Here is a 14,414-nt window from a genome sequence, read left to right on the forward strand (position 1 = left end):
ATCGAGATAAACGATTATTCCATGACATACCGCCCCTTTCCAGTTGTACACGTGTTGCTCTGCAAAGCTCAGTTCCACGTGAAAATGACTAAAAGCATGAGCTGTAATGTAACTTTTGCAGCACGGGATGCGCATCATTCATATTTTTTAAAAGCGCGAAAGAGCATGTGCTGTTATGTGTGTGCGCACCGCGCTTAGCCTCGGACAGGTAGTGCATGTGTGTGTGTGTGTGTGTGTGTGTGTGTGTGTGTGTGTGTGTGTGTGAGAGTGTTTGCGCGTGCGCCGCGCTTAGCCTCGGACAGCAGTGCACACACACATCTAACGCGATCTTAATGTGAGTGCTTTAATGGTCAAATACATACACATTTGTCAGATCGTGGTGTTTAGTGATTATTCATATTAACCTTCATTTGTGTAATAAAAAACAAGTTGAGAATCAAAAGACACGTAAAAGAGAAACCATATCGGAGCCGCACTACTCTTGAAGTGACAGCGTCCCATATACCTGCTGTTGCCGACTGTTTTTATTATTAATCAATAATAAAATCTAAAATACAATGAAGATGCTTAAAGCACCGTTTAAACATAACAGAGTTAATTACTCATTTCTAATAACTGATTATTTTATCTTGGCTATGATGACAGCACATTATATTTTACTAGATATTTTTCAAGATACTAATATTCAGCTTAAAGTCACATTCAAAGGCTTAATTAGGGTAAATAGGCAGTTCATTGTATAACAATAGTTTTTTCTGCAGACAATCAAAAATATATATTGCTTGAGGGGCCTAAAAATATCGAGCTATTGAAATAGATTTAAAAATATTTAAACCTGCTTTTATTATAGCTGAAATAAAACAAATGTAATATAAAACAAATAATACAAAAATATTATTGGAAATACTGTAAAAAATCCTCTGTTTAACATAATTTGTGAAATATTTATGTATAAAAATAAATTCACAGAAGGGCAAATAATTTTGACTTATAACTGATAATTGTTTAGAATAATCGTGATTACAATTATGACCAAAATAATCATGATTTATTTTTTCTATAATCGAGCAGCCCTAGCGCATGGTGCAAAAGCAGTTTTAGCCCCAGCGCATGGTCTAACAATGTTGAGCTTATTCTCTTAATAAATTATGGGTGTGTTTTGAGCATAACGTGCATTGAACCAATCAGAGTCTCATCTCCCATTGCCTTTAAGAGTAAGTTGTGTCACGCCATGGCGCATTTGCTATTTACATGGCGGACTTTGTAAAGTGGAAAAACTGACAATTCACTATAGCGAGAAAACAGTTAAACAGAGCATCTGCAGCGTGAGGATAGAGCCTCCTCCATTCGGCCTCTTTACTTTTTCTTTACCTTTACTTATTTCTTTACTCCTTTACTTTCATGGAGTAAGGAAACGGTGTTGTTCGCACTTCACTGAAGACATCATCAGCCTACATATATAACTTTGTTTGTTAAGCGCATACAATAATAACGAAGTGTGCTCAAAAACAAGAGTTCTATTCAAACATGCATCCTATTCTTATGCCCTATATGGTGATGCATACATCTCCAAAACCCGACAGGTGGACAAATCTAAACTTGTTTTTATTAAAACAAATATAAATATGCATATAATACATAATATTAATAATAATAATAGCATTATACAAATTTGAAATGTCATGAATAAACTTAAAAAATCCCCCCGAGATGGAGGCAGAGGTTTTAATATTCATGTAGAAATAATAATTTTTGTAACATTTTAATCCTTTGATTTTTTCACATGTACACATATTTGCGTATTGCAGTATATCCTCTGTGTTTTAAGCAATGTTTAACGCCTCATTCACACAGGGCTTCAGCATCAACGCTTGACCGAGGCAAGTCGTTATAGCATCGTCAGCCAATGAAATTAATCAGCAATAGGCCACTGTTTGATGTGGTGTATTTGCATTCAGCGATCTGATTGGCTGACGCTTCCGTCGATGCTTGAAAAGTTGAGCAAGTCCCAAATAGTGGTCTGTAAATAGTAATAAATCACACCATACATGTCTTACGCCCTGCACCGGATGTATGATAGGGCTCCAAAGAGTTACAGTAAACAACATTTTATTATTTAATAGTATAAACACAATACATTTAAAATGTGTGTGGTCTACTTCTCATTTATGTTTTACTTATATTTAGGCCCATAGGGAATCTGCACGTGCAGAATTCCGCAGATTTTTTGCAAAATTCCGCACATTTCTTTATTTAGTTAGATTTATTTAGTTTTTTAAATCAGTACAGTAATATTATTGACTAATATGAAAATGTTCATCTGATTTATGTACAATGCAGTTTGTAAAGTAATATTCTCTGTCTTTTAGTATAAATATTATGAGAGACTTGCTTTGTTTACCAGATAAAGTGAATTTAATTGGTTTTGCAATTTAAACAATTAATACAAGTTTAAAAGGTTTTACTTTTTATTTCACATATTAAGGTTTTAGTTGTGATACTCCCAAAATAATTCCACAGAAATCCGCAGATTTTTACCAAAATTCTCAGCAGAAATACTAAAAAACGTCCGCAGATTCCGTCTGGCCCTACTTATATTCTGTTGTTATACTGTAAATACCACTTTTAAGACTGGATTCCACTATTCAGTTCTGTTTCTCCAATTTTCAAGGAGGAAATTATTCATCTACAATGCAGCTGCATATTTTTCCGGAAATACAAGGGCGTATAATGCTAAACATTATTGATTCAAATACAGTATTCAGCACATTCATTATGATGCTTCTAAATAATTTAGTATTACACTTTCAGCATGTTTTACAGTCAAACAATCATCTGTGTTGTTGAGCAAGATAACATTGTTTTGGTGTCAAATTAACAAAACTAACAGAAGAAATGCAGAACATACAAGGTCAGTGAATGTAAAATATAAGATTGTTAATGCAGCACTGGGTCAGGATGAGCATATGATTTAACTGTGCTGCAGGCCTCGCTTATGATGACCCTGATACAATATTTACTGCCAATCTGAAAAATGATTTGACTTTATGTCTAAAGAACAAAAATGTTACATTTTCTGCCCCTTGTCGTCACATTTCAGACCTAATGGGAGATTCTAGATATTAAAGTATTATTTAAAAAAATATAGGGTGGCATGGTGGCTTAGTGGTAATAGCGATGCCTCCTCACAGCAAAAAGTTTGCTGGTTCAAGTCCCGGCTAGGCTCGTTGGCATTTCTGTGAAGAGTTTGCATTCCCGTGTTGGCATGTGATTCCTCCGGTTGCTCCGGTTTCCCCCTTAGTCCAAAAACATGTGCTATAGGTGAATTGGAATAACTAAAATTAGCTGTAGTGTATGAGTTTGTGTTTGAATGTGAGCGTTTTTGGTTGTTTCCCAGTACTGGGTTGTGGCTGGAAGGGCATCTGCTGCATAAAACATATGCCAGAATAGTTGGGCGTTCATTCTGCTGTGGAGACCACTGATAAATAAAGGACTAAGCTGAAGGAAAATGAAAATGAATGAATTTGCCAGCTAATATTCTTTGTCTTTCTTCTACTGTTTAACATTGATCCGAGTCAGAAATGATGCTTGCAGAGAAAACACACAATCCCCGGTCATCTAGTCAATGACTGGTTAAACACAGAGTGAAATCTCTGTTGGGTATTCCATGTAGTCTCTCTGAATAATTCATGCTATTTTGAAAACAATAACAACCAAGAAACGGCATCCATTATGCATGTCAATTTGTTGTAAACGTCTGTGGTTTTCATCTGAATCTCAATTGCAAATCAGACCGAAAAAACGACGCTCTATCCATCTGACCCTTCAGTGAACTTTCAAAAACTTGAGCCAAAATTAAACTAGTGATTTATTCCAACACCGTTTCCCTGTTACATCTGAATTGTAATACGACTTAAGGTCAATCCAGGAATAAACCTGTAATTGTTTTTCCAGGAACTTAAATGTCAATCACGTTTTAATATAAGTTCAGAACCACCTCATCACACCTACAATTTTCAGTCTATAATGCAGCCATACATTAGTTACATTCAGCTCCTTCCACACTACTCATTTATACAGCTCAAACACGATCCATCTCACTTTCTCATTCAATCCTCTTTTTTTTATTCCAACAATTCTTTCTAATGCTCCCTACCTGTCAGCTGCTCTGTTAAGGTTATCTAGAAAGCCGTTCAGCTTGACTGATTCTCATTGCTTTTGCTTACTAACCTCTTACAACCTTGCAGTGTTTTTCAATTTTAAGTAGAAGTCCTGTAAAAGTCTAGCAGTTGACACTGATATTCAATAATTTAATATGATAATTTAATATTTCATCATGATAATGAACATGCACAATATTGAAATTGTGGGCACTTTAAAATACAGTGAATAATCATTTATTATCTCAACTTTCAGTGTAATAGTTTATTCAATCATTTACATTTTCACATGATAATCTGGCCTGCTACATGCTGAAATATTGATTGAAAATTCAGTGAATAGTTATAGGGTTATTATACATTTACACGGTGTAATAAGACACTAGTTAACATTAACTAAACTCACAATGAAAACATTAATCTTGTAATGTTAATTTCATAGTTAATGCCTAAGAATGTGCTAAAATCATAGTCGTGATTACATGTCGAAATCAATTTATGAAATGGAAGTTAATAACTTCAGTTATTAATAAATTAATAATATAATATAATAATATTAATAAATTCAGTTTTATTGTTAACTGATATTAACAAAATCTTTTGCTCTTGTTAACCCTTGTGCACTGTTCAGATTTACTACCCTTTTGTTATGTCAGGAATGAAAACATCTACCGAATTAAACTGCTGCAAAAATGCTAAACATAAATATTTTTTATGAATTATTATTATTATTATTTTATTTTTATTTTTTGCATAAATCAACCCTGATCAAAACTACAAAATTGTTCAGAAAACTACAGGATTTTAACTTTTTAATTGCCATGTTCACTAATGATTTGATTTGGTGGAAAAAAAAACACACATATAAAATGACGTATTTTCAGCATAAAAAGTATTTGTGGACTGTATTTTAAATTTTTTATCACAGTCTTGGACATGTGAACGATTAGTAACACCATTGGCTCTGATGCATTGTTAAGATTTTCATTTGTTCTCCTTAATTTACTGTTGGTTGCTGTTTTTGCTCCATTGACATCCATTATAACCACATTTGATGCATAAATACTGTCTTTGTTTTGATTTACTCCATGTAGTTCTGAGAACTGAGATGTATATTTTGATTTCTCAGACATATCAAAGTACGTGCGTAAAGCTCACTCTCACACACTCACAAACACACACTTTTATTCGCTGTTGTACATCATTATCTATTTTTAAATCGCTTCTTAAAAGGTACTGTACCTTTTCAGCTTGGCTTTTTATTATTATTTTAATAGTCCTTTCTACTGCTACATTTTTACATTTGTTCAGACATTTCTCTTGTCTTATTTCCATATTTTATATTCTGTCTTTTTATTTGTTACTTTGTCTTATGTTTAGCAATTTATTTTGTCTTTTGACTGTTGTTAAATGACCTCTATAAATAAATGAACTTGAACTACTTCATATAAATTTCAGGAACTTATTTTTGCACAGGCCTATTTAAAGGGGTAATGGTGCCAACAAATGATCAACAGTAAAAATGACAAATTTTTAAATAAAAATGACAAAAAAAAAAAAAGCATGATTTTATGATGTCATGGTTTTGCAAACAAAAAAATGTGGTTATAATGGAAGTCAATGGGGCAAAACAGCCACCAACAGTAAATTAAGGAGAACAAATGAAAATCTAACAATGCATCAGAGCCAATGGTGTTAATAGTCGTTCACAGTCCAGGACTGTGATAAAAATTTTTAAAATACAGTCCACAAATACTTTTTATGTTGAAAATACTTCATTTTGTGTGTGTTTTTTCCAGCAAATCGGTGGCATCATTAGTGAACATGGCAATTAAAGAGTTAAAATCCTGTAGTTTTCTGAACAATTTTGTAGTTTAGATCAGGGCAGAGGTTGATTTATGCAAAAAATAATAATAATAATATTGGAGAATAAATCAGGGAGAAAAATTTAAATCAATCAAAAACAATGCATCAAAGGCAATGCTGTTTCACATGTCCAAGACTGTGATAAAAGGTTTTAAAAAATCCAGTCCACAATTTTTGTGTGTGTGTTTTTTTTCACCAAATCAGTGACATCATATATAAATTTGGCAAATAAAGAGTTAAAATCCTGTAATTTTTTAAACAATCGAGTAGTTTTGATCAGGACTGAGGTTGATTAACAGATTTATGCAAATTTATCAGATGCATTTTACAGCAGTTTAAATCAGTGAAGGTTTCCATCCCCAACATAACAAAAGGGGAGTAAATTTGCCCAGAGTGTATCGTTAAGGTTATTTTTTTTTATTTCAAAGCGCTTTCTTAAAATGTGTCAAAATAAGAACCAAAACTCATTCCATTTGCTGAAACAGAAAAAGTTATGGCGAAACTAAAACACAAAATCATCAACAGTTCACAAGGGTTCATCTATAAACATACATTTACTAATCAGCTTTTATTGTAAAGTGTTACCTAATTCTGACCGTATGATAACATTAGATAAAGATTTCACGGCATCACAGTGATTATCACTCCAAAATAAATCCTTTTTAAATGTTTGGGTAAAAAACAACTTGTTTCCCCATTGAACACAATATATTTTATTTTAACAAACATTTAATTTATTCTGGACCAGTAACTTTTGTTGGATACTTTTGTTAAACATTTGAAGATACTGTTGCCCTAAAAGCTAAATAAAATTGTTGTGAAAAACATGTAAAAAAAAAAAAAAAACTGTTATCGTCCCATGCCTAGCATGTGCGCATATACAGTTAAGCCATACACCAAATATTTTTGGGTTTTAAAGTAACCTTTCTTATGTCTATATCATGATAAATATCATGACAATATGGTATACTGTGATAAAAGAATTGCAACAAAAAAAAGATAGCAACAGAAGCCTGACAGTATAATACATCACAGATTTATAGGCTTATAATTGCACAGGAGTCTAACACAAATGTAACCTCAGTGTTTTGAAAAATTCTCATCCCAAAAATCTTTTCTATATTTCCCACAGGGCTTGTGATTGGAAGCAAAGAAAGCAAAGAAAGAGCTGTGCACCCGGACCAAGAATATTGACTTCTGAGACATTGGGTTGCATTAACTCTGCAGAGAGAGTGGGGTACACTGCCTGGAATTATGGCCACGGAGAGCCTTGTTGAACTCCGCGACTGGTTGTTTCTACTTCTCCTATGCCTGACGTTACTTGTTGAAGTGCTGGAGTTTGCTGCAGCTACAGCCGCCGCCGCTGAAGCAGCTCTCGGGGAAGCGGAGCTACAGGGAGAAGTGCCATGTCCGTCTGCTTGCAGGTGCGACGATGGCTTCATTTACTGCAATGACCGTGGCTTGACTCTCATCCCTCCATTACCATTAACAGCAGCTGTGCTCTATCTCCAAAACAACCGCATAGACAATGCTGGGCTACCGACATCTTTAGAGCGACGACTGACTGTGAGAGTAGTTTACCTCTATGATAATGAACTTGACGATTTTCCGACACACCTGCCTCCGTCGTTACGAGAACTTCACCTACAGGACAACAACATACGAACTTTACCACGTTCTGCTCTTGCACGGCTCCCCCTGCTGGAGAAGCTTCACATGGATGACAATTCAATTTCCACTGTGAGCATAGAAGACAAAGCCTTCACCAACAATCCGAGGCTGCGTCTTCTTTTCTTGTCCCGCAACCACCTCTCGAGTATACCATCGGGATTGCCTGCATCCCTGGAGGAACTCCGTTTAGATGACAATCGCATTTCAACCATTCCGACGCATGCTTTTCGAGGTCTCTCCTCTCTAAGGCGTCTCTTCCTGGACGGAAATCTGCTGGCAAATCAACGAATTGCAGACGACACATTCTCGAGGCTGTCCAATCTCACAGAGCTCTCTCTGGTGCGTAACTCATTACAGGCACCACCGTTAAACCTTCCAAGTTTGCATCTCCTTAGACTCTATCTGCAGGACAATGCTATAGCCCACATGCCTCGAGGCTCCCTAGATGGCATGCGGAGGCTACAGAAACTAGACATATCTGGTAATAACCTAACGACTCTTCCGAGAGGTTTGTTTAAAGATTTAGACAGCCTTTCACAATTACTTGTCCGAGGAAACCCATGGTACTGTGGCTGCAACCTCCGCTGGCTTCACGACTGGCTGCATGAGCGAGGTTCATCTGTGACTGTAAGAGGTTTAACGTGCCATGCACCAGAGAGACTAAGAGGCATGGCACTAAGGGATCTTAGCAGTCAACTGGAAGACTGCGAGGTCACTGTCGACGCCGCTGGAGGAATGGTTGGAAATGAGGTCGCCAAAAAGGAGAAGGGTTATTTTCCAACCCAACCACCAGCTACGACGACCCCCCCACTTCCACAGGGCTCTCTCTTCACTCTCAGATCCAGACGACCAGGACACAAGTATTCGGACATGGGTCAGGACAGTCTCGGAGGTGGAAACGGCGTCGTTAGTAAATCATTACTAATTAGTGTAAAGCCTCTCACACCAGAAACAGTCCACATTACATGGCAGGCTGCACAGCCAGTGCCCTCCTTCAGACTTTCCTGGTTGCGATTAGGCAACAGTCCTGCAATGGGGTCAATTACAGAAACACTAGTGCCAGGGGATCGCCGTGAGTATTTACTTACGCAACTACAGCCCCAGTCCAGTTATATCATCTGCTTGGTGCCTCTCGCTGGAAACGATGGTAAAAGAACCTCTTTCACCGCCACTGGGGGATTAAACATAAACACAAACTCAGAGCATGAGCACCCAGCTTGTGCCAAAACAGAAACTGATCCCCTAGAGCAGCCAATGTCAGATCAGGACAGCGATCGAGGAACTGACGCACTGTCAGCCCTACCACTTGCTGGAATAATAGGAGGCGCGACAGCATTGGTGTCTTTGTTCTTAATTTTTGGCATCTTCTGCTGGTATGGACACCGTGCAGGGTACCTTGCCCCAGGTGATCACTCTATATATGGCAGAGATGTAGTCGGATCTCGAGATGCCAGCAAACATTATGATGACTATGTTGAGTCTGGAACCATAAAAGACACATCAATCCTAGAAATCAGGGCTCACGGCTTTCAAATGACACCAATGTCTGCCCAACAGCCTTTGCAGCCCAAGGCGAAAGTTGAGGATATGACATACATCCATACTATCTTTCCCTCTAATAATGCAACTCTCTACAGGAGCACCCTGAACCACACAGGAAATCCAGGCTATGGAACAAATCGAGGGTACAGAGAAGGGGGAATACCTGACATAGATTACTCATACACGTGATAGCCTTTTTTATAAACCCTTACCTGTTCTGTCTTCAGGTAAAGCAGTTGGGTAAGGGCTCTTTTCCCTAGGATCTACAGTAGGGGTGTGCCGATTCTATGAGAACCGTTTCCCTCATCCACCAAATACAAAATGTTATTACTGGTTGTTTTTTTTAATTACAATATTTATATTTTCACACCATTGAAATGTTGGTACTGTAACTAGCATTTAAAACAAAAATCAGGATTCTGCCATCATTCCCTCACCCTAAACTTGTTCTGAATCTGAGTTCCTATTCTGTTGAACACATTTTGAAGAATGTTGGAAATATAGCCGTTATCTTTAATATTATTTTATGTCATCGGCTGTCTGTTGAAATATCTTATTTTGTGTTTAACAGAAAAAGAAACTGAAAGGTACCACTTTAGAGTCAGTAAACGGTGCGTAAATTGTCATTTTCCTAGGTGCTGTCCCTTTAAGTGACTTTACTGCACGTATAAAATAGCAAGTAGCTACTTAACCCTTCAAAAATCAGCTATTAAACGCTATACCATGGGTCTCAATTCCTGAAGGGCCGCAGCTCTGCACAGTTTTGCTTCAACCTTAATCAAATACAGCTGATCAAACTTATCAAGGTGTTCAAGACTACTATGCTGTTTCCTCAATTTGTATACTTCTACTACGCCCTAAAAGTATGTACTTTTTTTGTGAACGAAAAGTACATACTTTTGAGTGTGTAATAAGGAGTATGCAAGCTTTGGGACATACTACTTCCTCGTTAACAGATCGTTGTGTTGCTGAGCCCTGTCAATCACCCACATTTCTGTCTAATTAATTTTCCTATCTTATTGGATTAAGCAGCAGCAGGATCATCTGCCATTCACTAGTTTTTCATGCAAAGAAATATCCTCAGGTCTCTGGATAATCATGCATTCAGACGTTAATGTCCTAACACATCTTTATATAAGTTCAGTATTGTTGTTGTAGATGACATATGACAAAACCTGATTTAAAGGGGTGGCCCAGGGATGTATTTTTAAGGTTTGGTTGTGTTCATAAGATGCAAAGCAAAGTGTGCTCATGCTTCACTTGTAGAAAATCACGTTTTTATTTTTTTCCACATATCTTACTTTGATTATATACAGCTACTCAGCTAGCATATTTAGTTGTTCCTCCCAAAGGCCTCTAAATAAATATCTGACAAGTGACTCTCACATATATTCGGGTTATAAGCATGTGTGAGTAATATGAAACGTTCACATATCTTTTGCGAGTTTGTTATTTGAGATACGCAGGGAAAGCGTGCGCATAGACACTGCAGTGCTGCTGAAGATCATGTGTTTACAGCAGTTTGACTGATAAAAATAAATTCGTAGCTAAATTGTTAGCGGTGCCAGACAGCATTTCCCATTGTTTACTGTACATCCTTGTTTACATCGTCGCTACAACATACCATTACAGAATCTGTGCATGTAATTGATCAATTTTAACAAATGAAAATACTCACAGGTTGTGGCTCACAATCCACAGCTTCATCGGTTAGACTAGTTTTTAGCCAAATCCAGCACTGAACAGATATTTTGAAAGCTGCCCTTTGTCAAATGCTAGCTATATATTTTGTATAATTATCTGGAACATAATTAAAACTAAACTGTAAGCACTTCCCTCTTTGTGAAGCCCAAATACAGAAACAGACGAAGCTCTGTGGAAATAGCAGCGTTTGGACATCATTTTAGCTTTCTTTGCTATAACATTAAATCGCCTCTGATCACGTCCCATTGCTGCACAGGGTGTATACAGGGTGAACATGAACTGTTTGTTGTCTCACTAACTTGGATGTATAGTTTTTTTATTCCTCAAACTTCGTTCGTTGTAGGCTTTGCTAAGCTAACCGAAAAAGCCAAGGTCTCCCTTTGCATTGTACTTTGAGCACACTGCATTCAGAGATGCTGTTCACGTTCACACAGCTACATTACACATCAACTAAAGTTTCCAATATGAAATCATAGTGGACCACCCCTTTACATATTTTCCAGTTGGCTAGATATTATTTAACAGTCATAGAAACATCTTTACCAAAGCCTCTCTACTTGATGGTTGGTCTCGCATGTCCAACATGTTTGTAGTTTATTTACACTTTTCACTCGCGTTTGTAGTTCTAATCGAATTTACGTCCAATTCGCAATGTACTGTGGGCAATATCATCGGTTAGAGTATGGCCGGTTCTACACTTAAAACTTTTACCGAAATGAGTAAACCATCACGTTTGGCATACTTTACCACTACGACATACTACGATTTGGGACCTATTAATTTTATTTTCGGGCTTCACGGTATTACAGTGAGTAGCATAATCACCTCACAGCAAGAAGGTCCCTGGTTCAAGCCTTGGCTGAGCCAGTTGGCATTTCTATGTGGAGTTTGCATGTTCTCCCCGTGTTGGTGTGGGTTTCCTCCGGGTGCTCCGGTTTACCCCACAAGTCCAAAGACATGTGGTGTAGGTGAATTGGGTTGGCTTAAATTGTCTGTAGTTTGTGTAAATGAGTGTGTATGGATGTTTCCCGGTGATGGGTTGCAGCTGGAAGGGCATCCGCTGCATAAAGCATATGCTGGATAAGTAGGCGGTTCATTCCGCTGTGGCTAAACCAGATTTATAAAGGGACTAAGCCGAAAAGAAAATAAATGAATGAATAATTCTATTTTCAAATACTATTTGGGATGGATAGTATGCAAATTAGGACGCATTATTGTAGTCTTAAACACCTTGTTTAGTTGGATCACTTTGATTGGTTGGATCAGCTGTGCTTGATTAGAGCTGGAGCAAAACTGTGCAGAGCTGTGGCCCTCCAGGAATTGGATGTGAGACCCATGCGCTATACGGACAGTGTACAGCAGAATAACAAATGATGCAATCATTAACACGGCTTCTTAAAGCAGGTTTTCATTCGGCACACCCCTATTCCAAAGTACCCTTTGTGCCTCCTTTAGTCTGTTTTCAAAACATCGTTCAAAAAATAGCTTAAAAACACCTATAATAGTCAGAAAGTGCCAGGGATACCACTCTTGGTGTTGATGTTATCCAATTTTCAGATGATAATTGAAGCTGTTTTTGCATCTTAGTACCAATGATTATCAGTGTCCTAAAACTAGCTCATGTTAAAGGTTAGCATGATGATGATGAGACAGGGGACCAGGTTCATATGGATATCGATTTACTACCTGGACTTTACTGTGTATATATACACACACGTATGCACTGGGGAGAATAATGCCTTTGCTTTCTGGGGAGATACTGATGATGCTTATGATAAAAAACTAATCTTTTTGGGGGTGATATTACAAAATCTAATTCTCAGTTCTCTCTCCCTCCTTTTATGGGCTTTTCCTTTTTTCTCTCTATTTCTTTTGCACGCAGCACGAGGACTTTGTTCCCAACCCAGGGAGCTGACAGTGGTGATAATGGTTTTGACAATGAAAGACCTCAAATTGCTACTGGGTTTCTTTTCTTTTAATGAGAGTGAGAAAAGTGGGGTAGAAGGAGACAAAGGGAAAGAGAAGGAAAGAGACGAAGGCACAGAAAAAGGTTTCATGTTCACAAAGGAAATTTGTCTAAAAAAATAAGACGCTGAAAAAGTGTATGTCTTATGTTTGGAAGAGAAAAAAAAAAAGAATCACATTTTTCATTCACCGCGGAGGTTTCAGGAACGGTAAAATGAAATTTGCGAAGCTCAGTAGTTTCACCTGCGCAACAAAAGACAGGCGCTTTTAAATGACGAGGAAAGGAATGACCTGAAGCTAAATAGAAAAGAGGCACTTAAAGACAATCATGAAAGGGGTCAACCCTAATTGATGAATCAACCCAAACTGACAGGCTGACATAGAAAGCGCACTCCATTTAGCATGTAAAAAAAACACTAAAGGCCAGAGCTTGTTGATCCAGAACATACAAGAGAATATCAGGAGAAATTTATGAAAGCAGATGATAAACGATGGGATAACATTTTGGCATGTCAGCTCATTACAAGCGTTTGTGTGCGAAATGCTGTGTGTATCTAAACCCCTGAGGTGCAGGAAAAACAGAAATCAGGGATTAATAAAATATGTAACACTGTGAACCTCTGCATCTTGTGTGTGGGCTAAGAAGGAACAGAGAGAACAAAGGTCTTTAACTGATTAAAGACAATCCACGTTTGTTTTGTTTTTTTTCCACGGTCTGACTTTGTGTGACTTAAACGCAGCATTAGTCGGGAGAGTAGAAATGTAGGAGGACTAAAATGATATCCGTACCGGATCTGCAATTTTTCCAGCCTTTTCTGATGCATTTTAAAAGTGAGCTATTCAAGCAAGTAGTACATGTAAATTTCTTCTTTCTCTCGTTATAGATATGGAAAACCATCATGATGAATAGTAAACCAAGCTTGTTATCTTTTTCAGTGATATATGTATCATTAAAAGTTGTGATGAAACACTTGATGTGTATGTAGTTGATAATCTATATGACTTCAATCTTCTTGTTAGTGGGTTTAATGAAGTTGAAAATCTCACGATGGCATGATTTACACTTAAATTTAGAAATTAATCTTTTTGGTGCAGCTCTTTTGTTTCAGTATGCTCGTGTAACTAACAAACGTATGCAGAATCTTTATTTTAAGCAAGGCAAGTTTATTTATGTAGCACATTTCATACACAGTGGCAATTCAAAGTGCTCTACATAAACAAGAGTTTAAAATAGACAACTACACGAATATAAAAACATCAATAATAAAAATGATTAAAAACAGATTAAAATATGTTAAAACGGGTTTTAAAGGAATGAAAAGAAAAAGAAAGACATAATAGTGCAATCTGTCCGGCGTAACACAGTGCTCATTCAGTAAAGGCACAGCTAAACAGATGTGTTTTCAGTCTTGATTTGAATGTGCCTAATGTTGGAGCACATCTGATCATTTCTGGAACATAGTAGCTGAAGGCGGATTCACCCTGCTTTGACTGAACTCTTGGAAT

The 14,414-nt window shown here is 37.2% G+C and overlaps 2 protein-coding genes across 6 annotated transcripts in view; one reads left to right on the forward strand and one right to left on the reverse strand.

Annotated features, from left to right (window-relative positions):
- Positions 1-13,878, forward strand: part of flrt1b (fibronectin leucine rich transmembrane protein 1b) — a 50,427-nt gene extending 36,549 nt beyond the window's left edge. Inside the window, exon 3 of the mRNA XM_087282038.1 lies at positions 7,159-13,878. Within this exon, the coding sequence (XP_087138164.1) occupies positions 7,281-9,428 (2,148 nt within the window). The 5' untranslated portion in view covers positions 7,159-7,280 and the 3' untranslated portion in view covers positions 9,429-13,878. The remainder of the gene's footprint in view (positions 1-7,158) is intronic.
- Positions 1-14,414, reverse strand: part of macrod1 (mono-ADP ribosylhydrolase 1) — a 196,325-nt gene that overhangs the window by 136,735 nt on the left and 45,176 nt on the right.

The sequence above is a fragment of the Danio rerio genome, chromosome 14 (assembly GCF_052040795.2).
Source record: "Danio rerio strain M-AB ecotype USA chromosome 14, GRCz13ab, whole genome shotgun sequence".
NCBI classification, from domain to species: Eukaryota; Metazoa; Chordata; class Actinopteri; order Cypriniformes; family Danionidae; genus Danio; species Danio rerio.